Genomic DNA, 18,617 nt, shown 5'->3' on the forward strand with positions numbered 1-18,617 from the left:
TTGAGCTCATCTTGTTGTTACAGAAACTGGAGTAAAATAGAGGAAGAGAAAGGTAAAGAGAAAGAAAGTTTGAGGTTAAACCATGAGCTTTATCACTGGGTTGGCGTGTTAAACCAGTTTTAATTCTATAATAAAGCACCGTTTCTAGGCGATTTTAAATAGGGACAACAGTACGCAACATTGGGCCGTGTAATTATTAATGCAGCAAACGGTAATAAGTTTTCCTACTGTGTAACGGTCTTATTTTTCTCACTGGGTAACAATCAATCATGCATTGTGACTTGTGACAACTATATTTCCTTTTGTCCAATAAGAAAAAAAGAATTAATTGATCACAACGGGAAAACAAATTACCGTGTCAACAGTCCATATTTTCTTTAATGCGTAATGATTTATTTTATCAAGGTAAAAAAAACCATTTGATGGACTAAAACAGGCCTTGAATGGGCTTATAATAAGGATTACACTCTATTCATTGTCCGACTCCGTTAGAGTGGCGTTAGTTACTTCTCTAATGATCTACTACCCGATTTAACTACTTGGCCACGTTTGAACCAGTCCATGTACCGAGACAGAAAGCTAAACTCGATGCAGCATTCGGTTGCAACACTACAGAAGCTATGCACAAGATATCACATGTACAAGGATAAGAACCATGCTCTAGTTCCTTGCTGATTACTCTTCTCCTCATTTTTGTAACAACACTACAACAATATCTTTCTAAAGTTTTTTTCTATAATGAATCCTTCTCCTGAGAGCTGTTAACAGATGCAAACTTAATAAAAATAACATAGAATACTTAAGAGTTTTCAATCTTTCACAAACAAATGGTCACTATATATAAGCCAAAACACACACTCACAGAAGAAACCAAATCACAATCGTGAGATTTTGAGTTTTTATTTATTAGATTACAATCAATCAAAACCAAGAATATTCAAGTATTGATGTCTAACTTGAGATGCCACAAAAATCAACTTGTTATATTCCAGTGAAGCTTCGACATTGATAATCCCAATACTCCTTGGCTTGCTGTAACCTTTCTGCTCTCTCTGTTTTACGCCTTTCTTCCCAATACTCTCGGCAGCTGCATGCATTATTAAATGTTTCAAATTTTGTAACCCTCAAAGCTTAAAAGACAGGTTTCAAAGACTATCTAACAAGGAGATTTGTTGTATGTTCATTTACCTTCTCTTAAGTAAGATACTGAGCTCGTCCAAGTGAACAGCACCTTTATAAACACAAACCTGGCATCAAAATGAGAGAAATACATTAAGATCACGAAACATGCAAGAAGATTAGTATATATCAATAAAGTTGGTGACAGAATGTGTCTAACTAACCTCACGGCAAAGCGGGCATTTTTCAGATGGGTCTGCGGCTTTCAAGCCATCAACTACGTTTACTGATGCAGCTGAACAAGCACATATGTAGCAATATATGTGACCGCAGGTTAATGATATCGGATCAAACACCGTGTCCTGTTCATAACATTTTAAATTTTAAAATATTTATTTTCAGACAAAGATTCTTTCAAACCAGATACTAAACAGACTTGGTCTTGAGAAGAGTGGAACAGCACGTTAACACAACAAGGGCTAAGACTTTTATCATTATAGGTTGATACTTTCTTTATTTTAAATTACTACGAGGTCAACTATATTGAGATTCCTTTAAAATCATGTTAAGGTTGCTTACCAAGCATATTGAACAAGTCAAGTCAATGTCAACTTTAACAGAATCAGAGAGCTCGCAGGAGAGAAAAGGCTTCCCATCATCAAAGATAAAAGAGCAACCACCAAAGAGTGATGGAGGAGAAGCCAAAACAGCTCCAGACTCCTTCTGTGATTCTTTCAGGTTGATGTGAAACGCCATGAGCTCGCATAGCCATGGTGATTGGAGGATCTCTATTCTCATTTTCTGGACTTGTGTCTTAAACGCTTGTCCTTGGCTAGACTCATGAATCTGCACGGCGAAAGATGCTAAATATTACATATTCCCTATGTTTCATAATATTGTTATGACTAAATTCACAAAGATTAAGAAATGTATTTTTCTTTTAAAAACATTATTAAAAGTATACAATAAAAATGATTCAACTAATTATTAAGAAATGTAAAATGTAATTGGTTGAACAGCTTTTAATAAAGTTAAAGTTAGCTTTAGAATCTTAAAACATCTTATATTTTGAAAAACAAAAAACTTATAAAACATCATATTTATAAACCGAGAGAGTATTGAATATAAGAAAGTGTTTAAAGATCATCTTGTACAGATAACTAACCTTGTCGTATTTCTTGAGGATTTTTCTGATGGCGACGGCGTTGATGAGGGCGTAGTTAACCAAGTCTTGGCCTTCTTGGATCAAACCAAGATGATGGCTCGTTTTGCCTTTGAACCAAGTAAGACATTTTTTGAAACTAGAAGCTAAATGTAACTCAAGAAGCTTCTGAGCATTCTCGTTAAACCATCCTACAACATCCTCCATTTCCTTCTGAAGCTCCGGGAAAAAAGTTCCATCACAAACTGCACAAAGAGTTAAAACATCACAGACTGAAAATTTCATGAGAATGATGTCAGAAACAGGTACCTGCGCATTCACGAGGACAGTTGTTGCCATGTTGTTGATTGACTGAAGCAATACGAGAAGGAAGATGATCTCTTCTTCTGCATTTCTTGAGAATCTTTTTGAGCTTCTTGAAGCCAACACCAGGTAGATTCTTCTTCTCCTTCTGTTCTTGCATGTACTCCTCATACTTCTTACAAAACTTCATTTTCACAATCTCTCAAACGTATATGCGTGAAAATATAATCAACAAAAAAGGTTATAAAATTTAGATGACCATCAACAAACATAGCCCTGAACAAACAGGATCTGATCAAGAAAACTACAACCCTGACAAGTTTTTTCTTCTCTCTCTCTCTCTCTCTCTCTCTCTCTCTCTCTCTCTCTCTCTCTCTCTCTCTCCCTCTCTCTCTCTCTCTCTTGCGTCTCGTGTTGTTTTTATTATGAGAAAAAAACAGAGGCGTATTTATGAACAGAGGAAGAAGAAAAAAGCTGGTGACGTCGGCTGAAAACAACTTTGTTTATAAAAAAATCTATAAAGAAAGCAAAAGTCAAATGTTTTTTTGGGGAACATATCTCCGTTTAAAGGTGTTATTTGTGTTTATTGTTTTCAACATTCAGTTTCATTACTTCCTTTAATTTCTTAAAACATTAATGTATTTGACAGACTCGTTAGTCGTTACCATCTTATTATATAAAGTAGAGTTTCTTCTCTCCAGGGCCCTCCACATCAGCAGACACGTCACAAATTCGGCTCACAAGAGCCTGACACGTGTCCCTTCTTGCAATACACTGCGTTTCATTAATGAGACATTGGGCTCCTGCATTCCATTGTTTGTTTTGATTACCGAGTTAAGCCTGATACCCAGAGGCCCATATATTGTTCATGAACAACACGTTGTTTTAAGGTTTGGCCTCTTCTTAACACCAAAAAAGAGTTCTTCTGCGTTGTTCCGTTTCCTCTTCTTCTTTTTTTTTTTATCACTGTTCCGTTTCCTCTTATAATCAGTTGAAAAACTGAGAGTTACAGATCAATGTGAAGCACTATCTGACATTAAAGGCGTGTCTACTCTCTGTAAGAAGGTGTATCTACACCTATATAAAGGTTATCATTCTTCACTTGAATATCTATACATGTCCGTTTCTTCTCGATCAGACCAAGCTCTCTCTACTTTACGGTTATATGGAAGCGATCTCTGCTTCACTTCAAAACCCTAATCTTATCCCCAAGATCTCTCACTCTTCTGGTCCTCTTTCTGCAACCACCGTGGAGATTCCGAAGCCTGCTTTCGTTTCTGTAGAGAAGGTGCCGGCTAAATCTCCAACGAAAAGATCCTCTGTGTCTGATAATGGAGGAGACGAGACTGATTTGCCAACCACCACGAGTGAGATCATTCTTTCAAGATGCTAAGTGAGTTACTGGAAACTGGGATCTGAAACAATCCGAGGCAAAACAGATCGGGATTCGGCGATAGTTCATGGTTAGATCCTCTAAAGCTCGAATCTTTATTTCAGTTATGCACTTTATGTAAGCTTATTGCTTTGGTTTTGTAATAAGGTATAGGGAGATGAGTGATTGATTGTTTAATGTGTGCTATTGTTTTACTTATAGAGACAAAGAGGAGAAAGTGGCTTGAAGATAACTCAGAAACAACTACTAACGGTTTTTTTCTCTTTGATACCTCGATTATCCAATGGTGGGCATGGATGAAGCAATATCATCACAAGAATATCAACTCATCAATTAACGGTGAAATTTGAAGTTTTTGTCTTGCAGGTCGTGCTGCAGTGATAGGGTTCTTCATGGCTTACACTTTTGTTCCTGTCATGAATCCGGATTTTTTTCGTATTGAAATCTAGAGGTCTGTTTGAAATTTGTAGGTTGAAAAAGGGTTTAAAGATGTTGTCCAAGAGATTGAATCTGAAGTTAGCTGCAAGCTGGAGGAAGGTAAACCTGGGATGCCATTAGATAAGAGATTCATCACGAGTTTATTGAGTTTATACCTTCTGTGCTTTCAGTTTTCACCAGAAGGATAGGGTAAGCAGCAATGAGAATTTTTCTTCCCTGTAGAAGAAGCTTAGCTTATTTATAAATAAGAATAAAGAAATGAAAAGAGATGAATTGGTTTGCGTTTGGCCTCTAACAGAGACGATACACCAGGTTGCAGCATGTGATTTTTGAGTTAGAAGCTTCAGAATTGGTTGGATCAATTAATAGACCACGTGCCTGGCCAGCCTTTCGAGCGTATGGTTTGGAGTTAACTGAAGTGCTGAGTAATCTTACAGATTGGAAGGTGAATATGGTGATAAGAGAGGCTAACTGGGGTGCTTTCTTGATTGCTCAAAGCGTGACAAAGGAGATGAGACTTCAGTCCTATGTGGCCCAGGGTAATCCTTCTTTGTTACATGGTTTGCTTGCAGAGGAAGGTACGGGGAACAGCGTGTAACAGATGATGGTGGAGTTGAATGTCTATGGTGAAGCTATGTGTTTTTGGAGAGAAGGTGGAGTTTTAAGCTCTTAGCGTTTCTATTCGCTTTTTAGTTTTTAGTGTAATTTCAATTGTTGTTTGAGGTTCCTTTTGAATCTTTATGGTGTTTTTGACACTTTCCATTTCCTCAAGAGTAAAAAAAAATTGGTTTGCGTTTCATGGCCTGATTTGTAAGATTTAAATATAAAGTTTTGGTCTTTTGGGTGGTAGTTTGCTTAAGAATTTGTCATTTAGTTTGATTTTCGTCTAACCTTTCATTTGTAATGGCTTTCCATAAATTGGTTTGGTGGACAAAAGTTTTCAGTTGTTTTGGTCATTTTGACTTGCCTTATAAATAGCAACACTTAATTATTGGTTAAACTAAATAGTAACACTTAAATTATTGGTTAAACTATAATCATTTAACCAATTTTTATAGTAACAATCTAGCTAGAGAATTTTTCATGTCTGACCATTAATTTCTTACTTATACCATCATCTCTATAGTGTTATATTATAGAACCCTCAACAAACTATAAGTTCTAAAATTTTCAGATTTATTAGGCAGAAAACAATAAAGTAATAGTTTAAAATTTGTATACTAACTTATTTTAATACATAATTCTAACATATATATATTCAAAAAAAATTAAGAATTCGACCTAAAAATGGTGTCCAACGTCTGTGATGAAGGGATGGTCATCTCATACAGAACAAGCTTATGGGGGGGACAGAAAATGACTTCTCATAGGAGTTTGTATTATTTTCAGTTTTAAGGGTTGCGTAGATGAAGATTTGATTTATGCTCGCATAATCTTCGATTCACAATTGTTATAAAAGTTTGTGGTGTGTGATTATTATGATTTAGACTTATGGAATAAGAGAGAAGAGTCTCATCATACCTTACTATTGGCACACATGTGTTTATCGCGATAGGTTTGCGGGTAGTTCGTAGGGATTTCAGAATATGTTCGCAAACATAATTCATAAATTATAACCTAACATGATATTTATAAATATTAAACAGCAACAATTAATATCTTATTTTAAGCTACTTGCTTTTTTTTAAAGAAAAATACAATAAATTGGATTTTCTTCTAATTATTTAAATTATAAAATTTAAGAAGAATTATATTAAAAATCTATTAAATTCAAAAAAATTAAATATTTTGAACACAGTGAAATAAATATATTTGTTTTCATATAGTAACAAATATATAATTTCGAAAATAAAAAAATAGTCAAATATGTAGTAAAAATAGTGAAAATTATTATTAAAATAAACCAAAAATTTCATGTAAATTTTAAATATATTTTTTTATTTGCTTATCCGCCCGTAGGGCGGATCCGACCCTAGTAAGAGTATATATACTTGTAAATTTGATTGATGACGACATTCAATACACATCACATTCGATCTATTTTCTTAATGCCGCGTGGATATGTGATTCGAAGTTTAAAACTATTGATTGGTTGAAGTCATAAAAATTAAGAAATTTAGACAGCAAATACAAAAACTATTCACTATGTTTTTTGAAGATCTATAAGTCTCAGAGATATTTTACCTTTAAAAATAATTACATTTAGATTTGTTGCCTCTAAAATGGGTGTCTTCAACTAGCTTGTTTGTCTGTATATTCAATTACCTTTCTAGTATGAAACCGAAAAACAACTGTAACTGTTTATAGAAGCAATGAATCTGTGAAATTTAATACCATGATATAATAATAAGTAACCTTCCATGATTTAAGATATATAATACTTACTTTAGTATTCACTGTGTAATATGGGAATGGGATAAAGATGCCACCACAAAGACAAAGGGCTTACGCTTTGAATGTTTTTCTTCTTCTTGGTGGGGTCAAATTAGAAACTTCTTGATAACAATAAGGATAATACAATTTATTGGAAGTTTAGACTGATTTGGATTTCGCCACCAAAACTTGCTTTTATCATTTCCAAGCCGCGGATTTTGTCTTTGTTAACTTTATGGCCCCTTGTATTAGTATATTGGTTATTTTCCCTTACAAATCCCCACCATTGTCCACAGTTTCTCTTGTTACATTTTTTCTTATTTGATTCGATTTAGTTTGCTTTGAATTTTATTATTTACACTTTTTCTTACTCATTGCCTATTCTCCTCAAAAGAATGTGGTTCTTTTCTAGCTTACACACAAAATTAGTGGGATATGCTCTTTTGCTTTTCAAAAGTTTCAAAGTAGATGCTCAAGTGGCCAAGACAATATGCATTTTCACCTTATTTTATCTGAGTGGTGTGTAATTTGAAATGTTTATACTAGAAAGCTGCATGAATCATATATCTTACTACATGTCTGCATAATGAGGTCATGTGAAGACATAATAACATCATGATTTCTTTCATCTGGCTATCTTGGGCCAAAAAATATATCAGAATTTATATAGTGATTATTGTAAAATCTAAATAATCCATGTCCAAATGCATAAATATGAGAAAAAGTTTCAGAAAGTAGACTAAAGCTTCCTGTAAAGAGGAACACCATTGCATATACTATTCAATTTTTTTTTTGGTTTATTCGATTCGACTGGTTGTAAACATTTTTAGACCCAGTGGCCAGTAGTGGGATAGCCGTTTTCAAAAGGAGAAATATAAAAGTTTGTCAAAAGGCAATTTAGCACAACAATGAACGATGTATAATAAAGTACTCAGATGAATATAGGATTCGACGAGAAAACATTCTCTTGCGTGAATGAAATGCAAAATACACCTAGGAATTACGTAAGTAAGTATGGCTTTTATACAAAACTAGGTCAAACACGCTAAATCCAGCTCCAATGTTGATCCGGAATATCAAAGTTATCTTATAAATTAAAGAAGACAGAAGTATTCTTGAAGAAATATACAACTTGACAACTATTATATGAGTATTGAGTCGTAACGGAAGAAAATCAACAATAAGAAAAGGCTTATTTATCTCCATGCAAAATACAACATTAAAGGAAACCCTAGCAGCTCTGACTCTGTGAAAATGTAGTTTTCGTCTTAAACCCAACAGTTTGGTCCGAAATATTACTCCAATATTAGGACAAAAGCCCATTGGGTTATAAATGTGTAACAACCTCTCAACTAAATGAAAACCCTAGGGACTTCGTTTATATGATCAGTCTCTAACCGTTTACCGTCTTGGCCAAGTTTTCAGTGTTTAGGCTAGAGCTACACTTTGTCACATAGAGAGAGATGGCTCGAGGAGTGGCAGTGAAGTCGAGTGCGAAGAAGAAAGGAGTAGCGTTCGTGATTGACTGCTCCAAACCAGTCGATGATGAGATCATGGAGATAGCCACGCTTGAGAAGTTTCTTCAGGAACGAATAAAGGTCGGAGGCAAACCAGGAGCTCTTGGCGACTCCGTTTCCATTACAAAAAATAAAGGAAAGATCACCGTCACAGCCGATTCCAACTTCTCCAAACGGTACATCACGAGCTTGCTGAGTTTTATTACATTTGTATTAATTCGATATTTGTTGTTTTGTACAATCTCAGTCATTTAAGTAGCTACCAAAAACCCTAACTTGCTCTTCAAGCGTACCAATATAGTATTGAATTTTGCATCATCCACTATTTGATATGTGTGTTTTGTGATATTAAACAATCAGGTACTTGAAGTATCTGACGAAGAAGTACTTGAAGAAGTACAACATCCGTGATTGGCTTCGCGTGGTTGCGTCGAACAAAGACAGAAACGTGTATGAGCTAAGATACTTCAACATCGAAGACGATGCAGCTGGTGATGAATAAGATTAACCCACTCTCTTCTTCATTTCTTTTGCTACTATACTTTAAACATTTTTTTCTGCTCCTATAAAGATTTTGTAAACAATTTGAATGATTCCATTGCATTTGATAAAGATTTAAAAATAAGCAAAATATCTAACATTTAACATGGAGATTCAACACATTGGTTTGTTTACTGTAAAGGATCCTTAGATACCAAAAAAAAGAAGATTGAAGCAGAACCACAGAAACATAAAAAAAAAAAAAAATAACCACAGAAACATATAAAGTTGACAACTGATTGGTAAAAGAACAAGTCATCCAAAGAGTTTGACTTTCTGTAAGAAAGAAAAGTCAAACTTCCTTCAGACCGAAGAGACAAAAGAGTTTCCTCTTCCCAAACTCTCACTTTTCAACTTCAATCCATTGCAATCAAACCCACATCCACACTGCGGCGACTCGTAAAACTCTCCGATGGCGAAATTCGCCGAAGTGATCCCGACGGAGAACTCGAGCTGGTCTCCCTTCCTGAGAACCTCAACGATGTTGAGCCACATGAAGAGAACCTTCACCTTCACGCCTGTTAGCTTCGTGAGCTTGTTCTCCGATATGACGCCGGAGATTGTCGATTTGTAATCCAACTGGTAAGAGCCTTGGAGAGCGAAGCTACACGACTTGTTGAAGTACGCGTGGAACTTCCCCGTGGATTTGTCCAGATCGTACGATGAGACTCCTTTAGGGAGGATTCCGACAGGGAAGTTATAGCTCTGGAGAATAGAATAAGCAGTCGGGAGATCGTCGTCTGTTGCGGCGGTGATGAACGGCGGAGTAAGGAAGAAGAGGAAGAGAAACGAGGCGGTTAACATCGGAAACGGAGACATGGGTCTTTCAATCTGATCGGCGAGAAAAGCAAGAGAGACCTTTGAATGGAAAGAAAAGTGAGAGACTGGGCCCATCTTAAGATATCTCATTGACCAATAAACGGCGCCTTTCTTACCAAACAGCTAGAGACGTGTCATAAGAAAGTACAAGAGGTGTCCTTTTAGGATTGTTACATGGAGGCCATGGGCTTTTAGAGACAAATTACGAGCCCACGACAGTAAAACCCACGACCACACTATGAGGTGGTCGTATATTAGCGTTTTAGGTCACCATCGGTCAATTTATTCTAACGTAACGTGTGGCATTATTATATTAGGTAGGATCACCATATCCACGCAGCATGTGCTACATCTCCGGTATTAATCCTTCTTTACTTCTTTCTGATAAGTCATAAGCAGCGGTCATAACTCATAAGTGTGTATTATGATTCATTTAATATGTATATATACACTTATGGTTATGGGAACCCATATATATTCTTATCAACACAAAAGCTCGTTGTACATTACGTTACGTATGTTATTTGGGTTTCTTATAAACATTTGACCTTATTCTCAATTGTTCATATGTGATTGAAGTTATTTCTAAACTTGGAAAGCAAAGCCCTTTAAGAAAACCTCCAAGGCTCTCCAACTTCAAGTTCAACCATGTCAATGTGATCAGGAATGTTAATGCAGACTCTAATTTTAACTATTTATCATTGAACGTTGGTAATGAGATAGATCAAAATGTTTTGTTCTCTTTTATCTTTGCAGACTCTAATTTTAACTATTTATCATTGAACGTTGATAATGAGGTACATGCAATGCATTATTAATGTTAGGAGAATAAGTGAAGGAATTGCTATCCACTCTCCTCATCATTTAGCCCACTCCCAAGGAGCCGAACCGAGCGAGCGTACGGAACTATATATAAATTTCTAAAAACTCCTTCATATCTGTATGTTTCACGTTATCCGCCAATATTTGTTCCAGTCGTATACAAGGTCCACACCTGCCACACTCGTTCTTTCCTTCTCTTATTTACCTTTTGGGTTCTGACAAAAGCATATGCATATCTCATTACTGTTCTATTGGTCATATACCACGTAAAATTGACTGGTCTGTTCGAATTCATTTTCCTTTTTTCATTTTTACCATAATGATAACAATTATATGTTTCGACTGAATTTCGGTATGGGTGAATGGTTACAAAACTTTTAAAATTTCGAGATTGTGTCAACGAATAGCAAGCTAGTTTTTTTTTACATTATTGAGTGATTTCATGTTAAATTTTCAAAATTTTCGGTTTTGAAAAAACTAAGAAAGTTGTTCAGTTCATATAATTAACCAACCCGGTTTAGCTTAGAATAGAGAGGAGGAACGTGAGGAGAGAGGAAACCAATCTTTTTCTATATAAACAGAGCTTTATAGCAGCAAGGTTCTTCAGCTAGACTGCTACACACTTGTTCATTCGTTAGCTACCTCTCCCTATTCGTTTACAAAAGAGAAATGCCTCTTCCTCTCTCTTCTTCTCGCCTCATCGCCACATTTCTGGTTCTCCTTTTGCTTCTTTCCAATGGCTTCTCCTCTCCGTCTACTTCTTCTTCTTCTCTCCGTAGCATCCACCAGCGTCACCATCTCGACAACCACAACTACAAAGACGCTCTCACCAAATCCATTCTCTTCTTCGAAGGTCAAAGATCCGGAAAGCTTCCTCCAAACCAGAGGATGACTTGGAGGAGTAACTCTGGCCTCTCTGATGGCTCTGCCCTCAACGTAAATCACACTACTTTCTTTGGTTTTATTACTCTTTTTTTTTGTTTTGGAAAATGTGACGTGGGGGTTTGTTTTCTTTCTCCATGATTGTTATTTAGTTTGACCAACATAGGTCATAAACCTATTAAAAATCACAAAATACAAAACGGATAAGACGAAAAAACCTTCTTTAATTTGAAGCTTTTCATGATTTTCTTGAAAGTTTTCCTTACTTTTATGGGTTTGATGTATAAAACATAGGAAAAAAAAATCATTTATATTTGAAACTCTGTTATTGTCTTTAAAATTTTTTAGGTTTAATTTCTCCATCAAAAGATATATACTACTTTATGGAGTTTAATTGATGTATAAAACAGAGGAAAAAGTTACAGATTTGAATGTACTAGTTTTGGTTAATGAGATTAATTTTGTAGGTGGACTTGGTGGGAGGATACTATGATGCAGGGGACAACATGAAGTTTGGATTTCCAATGGCATTCACAACCACAATGCTCTCATGGAGTTTAATTGAGTTTGGTGATCTCATGAACTCTGAGTTACCAAACGCTGAAGACGCAGTTCGTTGGGGCACTGACTTTCTCCTCAAAGCCACTTCACATCCTGACACCATTTATGTTCAGGTCACTTAATTTATATCCACTTTTTAAAAAAATTAAACTATGAGAAACAGAGGAAGAAGTGGTTTATGTTAGCGTTCTATATAGGTTGGTGACCCTAACATGGACCATGCTTGTTGGGAGAGACCAGAGGACATGGATACACCACGAAGTGTGTTTAAAGTAGACAATAACAATCCTGGTTCTGACATCGCCGGTGAAGTTGCTGCCGCTCTTGCCGCTGCTTCGATTGTTTTCAGGAAATGTGATCCTTCTTACTCCAATATCCTCCTCCAACGAGCCATTACGGTAATCAATGAAAGGAAAAAAACATACTCATATTCAAAGTTAACAAAAAAAAAAAATCCTCACATTTTTGTACATATTATTACATTAAATAACCATGTGCACTAAAAATAATTTTCTATTCAAAATGTCATAAATCTGAGCATTGATTAAATTGCGTTAATGGGTTTTTAAGGTTTTTACATTTGCGGACAAGTACAGAGGACCCTACAGTGCAGGTCTAAAGCCAGAAGTTTGTCCATTCTATTGCTCTTACTCTGGATATCAGGTACAACTTTTTTTATATTGGGTCTTTCTAAAACCTAACATTAATCTTTAAAAAAATCTGAAATTAATTTAATGTTTTTTGGTCAGGATGAGTTGTTATGGGGAGCTGCTTGGTTACACAAAGCAACAAGTAACCCAACATATCTCAGTTACGTCCAAGCTAATGGGCGAAACCTTGGGGCTGATGAGTTTGATAACATGTTTAGCTGGGATAATAAGCACGTTGGTGCCAGAATTCTTCTCTCGAAGGTTATAAAAGAAAGATACACTTATTTTTTGCTAGGTCATTTATGATTCAAAATATTTAACCATTTGATTTTTGATTTTCCCTAGGAGTTTCTGATTCAGAACGTGAAAGCACTTGAAGAGTACAAAGAGCATGCTGATAGTTTCATTTGCTCTGTTATACCTGGAGCTCCATTTTCCTCTTCCCAATACACCCCAGGTATATTACAAATTAACTCTTCATTCTCTCATAGTTATTTACATATTTGCCTATAATGTTCTCGTTTATTACTCTTTCCCTCTCCAGACCAGAGTCAAGGCTACAATTAATGGGTAGTGTGTATTTGTTTTCATTTCGTTAACTATGATGACTTAATAACCATCTTCTTTTCAAATAGTGCGTAGTAATAATTGGGTTCTCTACCAAATTTATGGAAGAGTGTAATGTATTTGCTTGTATGTATAGGTGGGCTGTTGTTCAAGATGAGTGGGAGCAACATGCAATACGTGACGTCAACATCGTTCTTGCTCTTGACCTACGCCAAATACTTGACATCTGCTCGCACCGTCGTTTACTGTGGTGGCTCCGTCGTCACTCCCGCCCGCTTACGCTCCATTGCCAAGAATCAGGTTCGGTCTTAAAATTAATGTGTTACACTACAAGCCTTTACGATATATTTGCATTTGCACATTATTATCAAACTCAAACCGAAACCAAACAAAATTTGACACGATATCGTTTGGAAATAAATAGGATTGATTAGTATTTATTTATTATACAAAAGTGTAACTGATATATATATATATGGCAGGTGGACTATTTACTTGGGGACAACCCACTGAAAATGTCGTACATGGTTGGTTATGGTTCGAAATATCCACATCGGATACACCACCGTGGCTCATCCCTCCCCTCCGTTGCAGCCCACCCGACCAAGATCCAATGCCACGATGGCTTCTCCATGTTTAACTCTCAATCTCCTAATCCCAACGATCTAACCGGTGCAGTCGTTGGTGGTCCGGACCAGAACGACCAGTTTCCTGATGAACGGTCAGACTACCAGCGGTCCGAGCCAGCCACTTACATTAATGCCCCACTTGTTGGAGCTTTGGCTTATCTCGCTCGCCCCTTTGGCCAAGTCTAATTAAGCTTCGTCCTAATCAATTAACCGTTTTATTTATTTACCTTTAGAATTAAGGATGCTATCTAAATGAGTAGCCAAGATGGTACGATCCGACTCATGTGTTTAGACGATGCGGTACTAATTGCTTTTAATATTAATTATTATTACGCTTTACTATCTATGGCCATTTCTAAAAAAACAAATTGGAACAACCTATGCGAATAGAAAACAAAATATACGAAGCTCATGCGAAACTATGTGAATAGTACATGAACACTATATTTGAAAGGTAAGACTTTTTTTTAATACCTTTTGAAAGGTAAGACTTTTTTTTAATACCTTTTGAAAGGTGAGACTCTAAATGTATTGGTAGATTCATAGATTTTAAGTAAAAAGGTAATGTTCGTGGTAAACAAATAAAGTTTTTAAAAAATAAATAAATTATATCTACGCGAATTTATTATTTATTTTAAAGAGAATAGCAACTAATAAAATTATGACGAAGGATGATGAATGTTTTTTTTTTGGGTCTAAAGGATGATGAATGTTATCCGTGGGAAACGAACAATTGACCCGATGGGGAGATATGGGTCGAGTAAAGCTCTCACTATCTCTGTTATGAGTTATGACAGACTCAATTCCATATTTACGTAATCTAATGTTCAATAGAAAACAATAAATAATGTTTTCATAGTCCATGTTTTTATTAATTCCAACCATGTCTTTGATATATATTAGACCCTACAGTGGTGATTTTTTTACATTATTGAGTGATTTCATGTTAAATTTTCAAAATTTTCGGTTTTGAAAAAACTAAGAAAGTTGTTCAGTTCATATAATTAACCAACCCGGTTTAGCTTAGAATAGAGAGGAGGAACGTGAGGAGAGAGGAAACCAATCTTTTTCTATATAAACAGAGCTTTATAGCAGCAAGGTTCTTCAGCTAGACTGCTACACACTTGTTCATTCGTTAGCTACCTCTCCCTATTCGTTTACAAAAGAGAAATGCCTCTTCCTCTCTCTTCTTCTCGCCTCATCGCCACATTTCTGGTTCTCCTTTTGCTTCTTTCCAATGGCTTCTCCTCTCCGTCTACTTCTTCTTCTTCTCTCCGTAGCATCCACCAGCGTCACCATCTCGACAACCACAACTACAAAGACGCTCTCACCAAATCCATTCTCTTCTTCGAAGGTCAAAGATCCGGAAAGCTTCCTCCAAACCAGAGGATGACTTGGAGGAGTAACTCTGGCCTCTCTGATGGCTCTGCCCTCAACGTAAATCACACTACTTTCTTTGGTTTTATTACTCTTTTTTTTTGTTTTGGAAAATGTGACGTGGGGGTTTGTTTTCTTTCTCCATGATTGTTATTTAGTTTGACCAACATAGGTCATAAACCTATTAAAAATCACAAAATACAAAACGGATAAGACGAAAAAACCTTCTTTAATTTGAAGCTTTTCATGATTTTCTTGAAAGTTTTCCTTACTTTTATGGGTTTGATGTATAAAACATAGGAAAAAAAAATCATTTATATTTGAAACTCTGTTATTGTCTTTAAAATTTTTTAGGTTTAATTTCTCCATCAAAAGATATATACTACTTTATGGAGTTTAATTGATGTATAAAACAGAGGAAAAAGTTACAGATTTGAATGTACTAGTTTTGGTTAATGAGATTAATTTTGTAGGTGGACTTGGTGGGAGGATACTATGATGCAGGGGACAACATGAAGTTTGGATTTCCAATGGCATTCACAACCACAATGCTCTCATGGAGTTTAATTGAGTTTGGTGATCTCATGAACTCTGAGTTACCAAACGCTGAAGACGCAGTTCGTTGGGGCACTGACTTTCTCCTCAAAGCCACTTCACATCCTGACACCATTTATGTTCAGGTCACTTAATTTATATCCACTTTTTAAAAAAATTAAACTATGAGAAACAGAGGAAGAAGTGGTTTATGTTAGCGTTCTATATAGGTTGGTGACCCTAACATGGACCATGCTTGTTGGGAGAGACCAGAGGACATGGATACACCACGAAGTGTGTTTAAAGTAGACAATAACAATCCTGGTTCTGACATCGCCGGTGAAGTTGCTGCCGCTCTTGCCGCTGCTTCGATTGTTTTCAGGAAATGTGATCCTTCTTACTCCAATATCCTCCTCCAACGAGCCATTACGGTAATCAATGAAAGGAAAAAAACATACTCATATTCAAAGTTAACAAAAAAAAAAAATCCTCACATTTTTGTACATATTATTACATTAAATAACCATGTGCACTAAAAATAATTTTCTATTCAAAATGTCATAAATCTGAGCATTGATTAAATTGCGTTAATGGGTTTTTAAGGTTTTTACATTTGCGGACAAGTACAGAGGACCCTACAGTGCAGGTCTAAAGCCAGAAGTTTGTCCATTCTATTGCTCTTACTCTGGATATCAGGTACAACTTTTTTATATTGGGTCTTTCTAAAACCTAACATTAATCTTTAAAAAAATCTGAAATTAATTTAATGTTTTTTGGTCAGGATGAGTTGTTATGGGGAGCTGCTTGGTTACACAAAGCAACAAGTAACCCAACATATCTCAGTTACGTCCAAGCTAATGGGCGAAACCTTGGGGCTGATGAGTTTGATAACATGTTTAGCTGGGATAATAAGCACGTTGGTGCCAGAATTCTTCTCTCGAAGGTTATAAAAGAAAGATACACTTATTTTTTGCTAGGTCATTTATGATTCAAAATATTTAACCATTTGATTTTTGATTTTCCCTAGGAGTTTCTGATTCAGAACGTGAAAGCACTTGAAGAGTACAAAGAGCATGCTGATAGTTTCATTTGCTCTGTTATACCTGGAGCTCCATTTTCCTCTTCCCAATACACCCCAGGTATATTACAAATTAACTCTTCATTCTCTCATAGTTATTTACATATTTGCCTATAATGTTCTCGTTTATTACTCTTTCCCTCTCCAGACCAGAGTCAAGGCTACAATTAATGGGTAGTGTGTATTTGTTTTCATTTCGTTAACTATGATGACTTAATAACCATCTTCTTTTCAAATAGTGCGTAGTAATAATTGGGTTCTCTACCAAATTTATGGAAGAGTGTAATGTATTTGCTTGTATGTATAGGTGGGCTGTTGTTCAAGATGAGTGGGAGCAACATGCAATACGTGACGTCAACATCGTTCTTGCTCTTGACCTACGCCAAATACTTGACATCTGCTCGCACCGTCGTTTACTGTGGTGGCTCCGTCGTCACTCCCGCCCGCTTACGCTCCATTGCCAAGAATCAGGTTCGGTCTTAAAATTAATGTGTTACACTACAAGCCTTTACGATATATTTGCATTTGCACATTATTATCAAACTCAAACCGAAACCAAACAAAATTTGACACGATATCGTTTGGAAATAAATAGGATTGATTAGTATTTATTTATTATACAAAAGTGTAACTGATATATATATATATGGCAGGTGGACTATTTACTTGGGGACAACCCACTGAAAATGTCGTACATGGTTGGTTATGGTTCGAAATATCCACATCGGATACACCACCGTGGCTCATCCCTCCCCTCCGTTGCAGCCCACCCGACCAAGATCCAATGCCACGATGGCTTCTCCATGTTTAACTCTCAATCTCCTAATCCCAACGATCTAACCGGTGCAGTCGTTGGTGGTCCGGACCAGAACGACCAGTTTCCTGATGAACGGTCAGACTACCAGCGGTCCGAGCCAGCCACTTACATTAATGCCCCACTTGTTGGAGCTTTGGCTTATCTCGCTCGCCCCTTTGGCCAAGTCTAATTAAGCTTCGTCCTAATCAATTAACCGTTTTATTTATTTACCTTTAGAATTAAGGATGCTATCTAAATGAGTAGCCAAGATGGTACGATCCGACTCATGTGTTTAGACGATGCGGTACTAATTGCTTTTAATATTAATTATTATTACGCTTTACTATCTATGGCCATTTCTAAAAAAACAAATTGGAACAACCTATGCGAATAGAAAACAAAATATACGAAGCTCATGCGAAACTATGTGAATAGTACATGAACACTATATTTGAAAGGTAAGACTTTTTTTTAATACCTTTTGAAAGGTAAGACTTTTTTTTAATACCTTTTGAAAGGTGAGACTCTAAATGTATTGGTAGATTCATAGATTTTAAGTAAAAAGGTAATGTTCGTGGTAAACAAATAAAGTTTTTAAAAAATAAATAAATTATATCTACGCGAATTTATTATTTATTTTAAAGAGAATAGCAACTAATAAAATTATGACGAAGGATGATGAATGTTTTTTTTTTGGGTCTAAAGGATGATGAATGTTATCCGTGGGAAACGAACAATTGACCCGATGGGGAGATATGGGTCGAGTAAAGCTCTCACTATCTCTGTTATGAGTTATGACAGACTCAATTCCATATTTACGTAATCTAATGTTCAATAGAAAACAATAAATAATGTTTTCATAGTCCATGTTTTTATTAATTCCAACCATGTCTTTGATATATATTAGACCCTACAGTGGTGATATGGTGGCAACAAAAACTGTCTTTTAGCTTCAAATGAGAACGTACACACAGTAGTTCCAGAAGTTACCAATCAAACGTCAAAATTATATTATAACACATAGACATAATTTAATCACGCCTTTAAATGATATCAA

General features: G+C 35.9%; 5 protein-coding genes and 1 long non-coding RNA gene across 7 annotated transcripts; 4 read left to right on the forward strand and 2 right to left on the reverse strand.

The window, feature by feature from the left end:
• Positions 1-767: 767 nt before the first annotated feature.
• On the reverse strand, positions 768-2,973 carry LOC106412466 (E3 ubiquitin-protein ligase BAH1). Its single transcript, XM_013853381.3, has 6 exons — positions 2,591-2,973; positions 2,285-2,526; positions 1,699-1,965; positions 1,344-1,481; positions 1,189-1,247; positions 768-1,087 (listed from the first exon to the last, which is right to left on the reverse strand). The coding sequence occupies exons 1-6, from the start codon at positions 2,772-2,774 to the stop codon at positions 982-984; spliced, it is 996 nt and encodes a 331-aa protein (XP_013708835.2). The 5' UTR covers positions 2,775-2,973; the 3' UTR covers positions 768-981.
• A 568-nt stretch (positions 2,974-3,541) lies between these two features.
• LOC125578660 lies at positions 3,542-5,273 on the forward strand. Of its 2 annotated transcripts, XR_007316746.1 has the most exons (4): positions 3,542-4,047; positions 4,179-4,343; positions 4,448-4,604; positions 4,714-5,269. It is a non-coding gene; the product is annotated as an uncharacterized LOC125578660 (long non-coding RNA). The 2 variants fall into 2 exon arrangements; XR_007316745.1 differs by having other exon boundaries at positions 4,179-4,604; positions 4,714-5,273.
• A 2,917-nt stretch (positions 5,274-8,190) lies between these two features.
• Positions 8,191-8,855, forward strand: LOC106412228 (60S ribosomal protein L22-3-like). The gene is made up of 2 exons (XM_013853132.3): positions 8,191-8,481; positions 8,666-8,855. Exons 1-2 carry the CDS (start codon positions 8,252-8,254, stop codon positions 8,805-8,807), a joined length of 372 nt encoding a protein of 123 aa, XP_013708586.2. The 5' UTR covers positions 8,191-8,251; the 3' UTR covers positions 8,808-8,855.
• Positions 8,856-9,046: 191 nt separating this feature from the next.
• On the reverse strand, positions 9,047-9,740 carry BNAC08G45960D. The gene has a single exon (XM_013853131.3). It carries the CDS (start codon positions 9,737-9,739, stop codon positions 9,149-9,151), a length of 591 nt encoding a protein of 196 aa, XP_013708585.2. The 5' UTR covers position 9,740; the 3' UTR covers positions 9,047-9,148.
• A 1,370-nt stretch (positions 9,741-11,110) lies between these two features.
• LOC106369296 (endoglucanase 1) lies at positions 11,111-14,114 on the forward strand. The gene is made up of 8 exons (XM_013809431.3): positions 11,111-11,422; positions 11,836-12,042; positions 12,127-12,327; positions 12,500-12,592; positions 12,679-12,840; positions 12,925-13,036; positions 13,283-13,446; positions 13,629-14,114. The coding sequence occupies exons 1-8, from the start codon at positions 11,156-11,158 to the stop codon at positions 13,959-13,961; spliced, it is 1,539 nt and encodes a 512-aa protein (XP_013664885.2). The 5' UTR covers positions 11,111-11,155; the 3' UTR covers positions 13,962-14,114.
• A 782-nt stretch (positions 14,115-14,896) lies between these two features.
• Positions 14,897-17,903, forward strand: LOC125578661 (endoglucanase 1). Its single transcript, XM_048742011.1, has 8 exons — positions 14,897-15,212; positions 15,626-15,832; positions 15,917-16,117; positions 16,290-16,382; positions 16,468-16,629; positions 16,714-16,825; positions 17,072-17,235; positions 17,418-17,903. Exons 1-8 carry the CDS (start codon positions 14,946-14,948, stop codon positions 17,748-17,750), a joined length of 1,539 nt encoding a protein of 512 aa, XP_048597968.1. The 5' UTR covers positions 14,897-14,945; the 3' UTR covers positions 17,751-17,903.
• The last annotated feature ends 714 nt before the right edge of the window (positions 17,904-18,617 follow it).

This window comes from Brassica napus, chromosome A9 (assembly GCF_020379485.1).
Source record: "Brassica napus cultivar Da-Ae chromosome A9, Da-Ae, whole genome shotgun sequence".
NCBI lineage: Eukaryota > Viridiplantae > Streptophyta > Magnoliopsida > Brassicales > Brassicaceae > Brassica > Brassica napus.

Excerpts from the sequence above, each read along its gene's own strand:
- LOC125578661 (XM_048742011.1), top strand. The coding sequence starts at position 14,946 with ATGCCTCTTCCTCTCTCTTCTTCTCGCCTCATCGCCACATTTCTGGTT. Across the intron at positions 15,833-15,916 it reads CTGACACCATTTATGTTCAG|GTTGGTGACCCTAACATGGA; the intron begins GTCACTTAATTT and ends CGTTCTATATAG. Across the intron at positions 16,630-16,713 it reads CCAGAATTCTTCTCTCGAAG|GAGTTTCTGATTCAGAACGT; the intron begins GTTATAAAAGAA and ends GATTTTCCCTAG.
- LOC106412228 (XM_013853132.3), top strand. The coding sequence starts at position 8,252 with ATGGCTCGAGGAGTGGCAGTGAAGTCGAGTGCGAAGAAGAAAGGAGTA. Across the intron at positions 8,482-8,665 it reads GATTCCAACTTCTCCAAACG|GTACTTGAAGTATCTGACGA; the intron begins GTACATCACGAG and ends TTAAACAATCAG.
- BNAC08G45960D (XM_013853131.3), bottom strand. The coding sequence starts at position 9,739 with ATGGGCCCAGTCTCTCACTTTTCTTTCCATTCAAAGGTCTCTCTTGCT.
- LOC106369296 (XM_013809431.3), top strand. The coding sequence starts at position 11,156 with ATGCCTCTTCCTCTCTCTTCTTCTCGCCTCATCGCCACATTTCTGGTT. Across the intron at positions 12,841-12,924 it reads CCAGAATTCTTCTCTCGAAG|GAGTTTCTGATTCAGAACGT; the intron begins GTTATAAAAGAA and ends GATTTTCCCTAG. Across the intron at positions 13,037-13,282 it reads CTCTTCCCAATACACCCCAG|GTGGGCTGTTGTTCAAGATG; the intron begins GTATATTACAAA and ends TTGTATGTATAG.
- LOC106412466 (XM_013853381.3), bottom strand. The coding sequence starts at position 2,774 with ATGAAGTTTTGTAAGAAGTATGAGGAGTACATGCAAGAACAGAAGGAG. Across the intron at positions 1,482-1,698 it reads TGACTTGTTCAATATGCTTG|GACACGGTGTTTGATCCGAT; the intron begins GTAAGCAACCTT and ends TGTTATGAACAG. Across the intron at positions 1,248-1,343 it reads AATGCCCGCTTTGCCGTGAG|GTTTGTGTTTATAAAGGTGC; the intron begins GTTAGTTAGACA and ends TTTTGATGCCAG.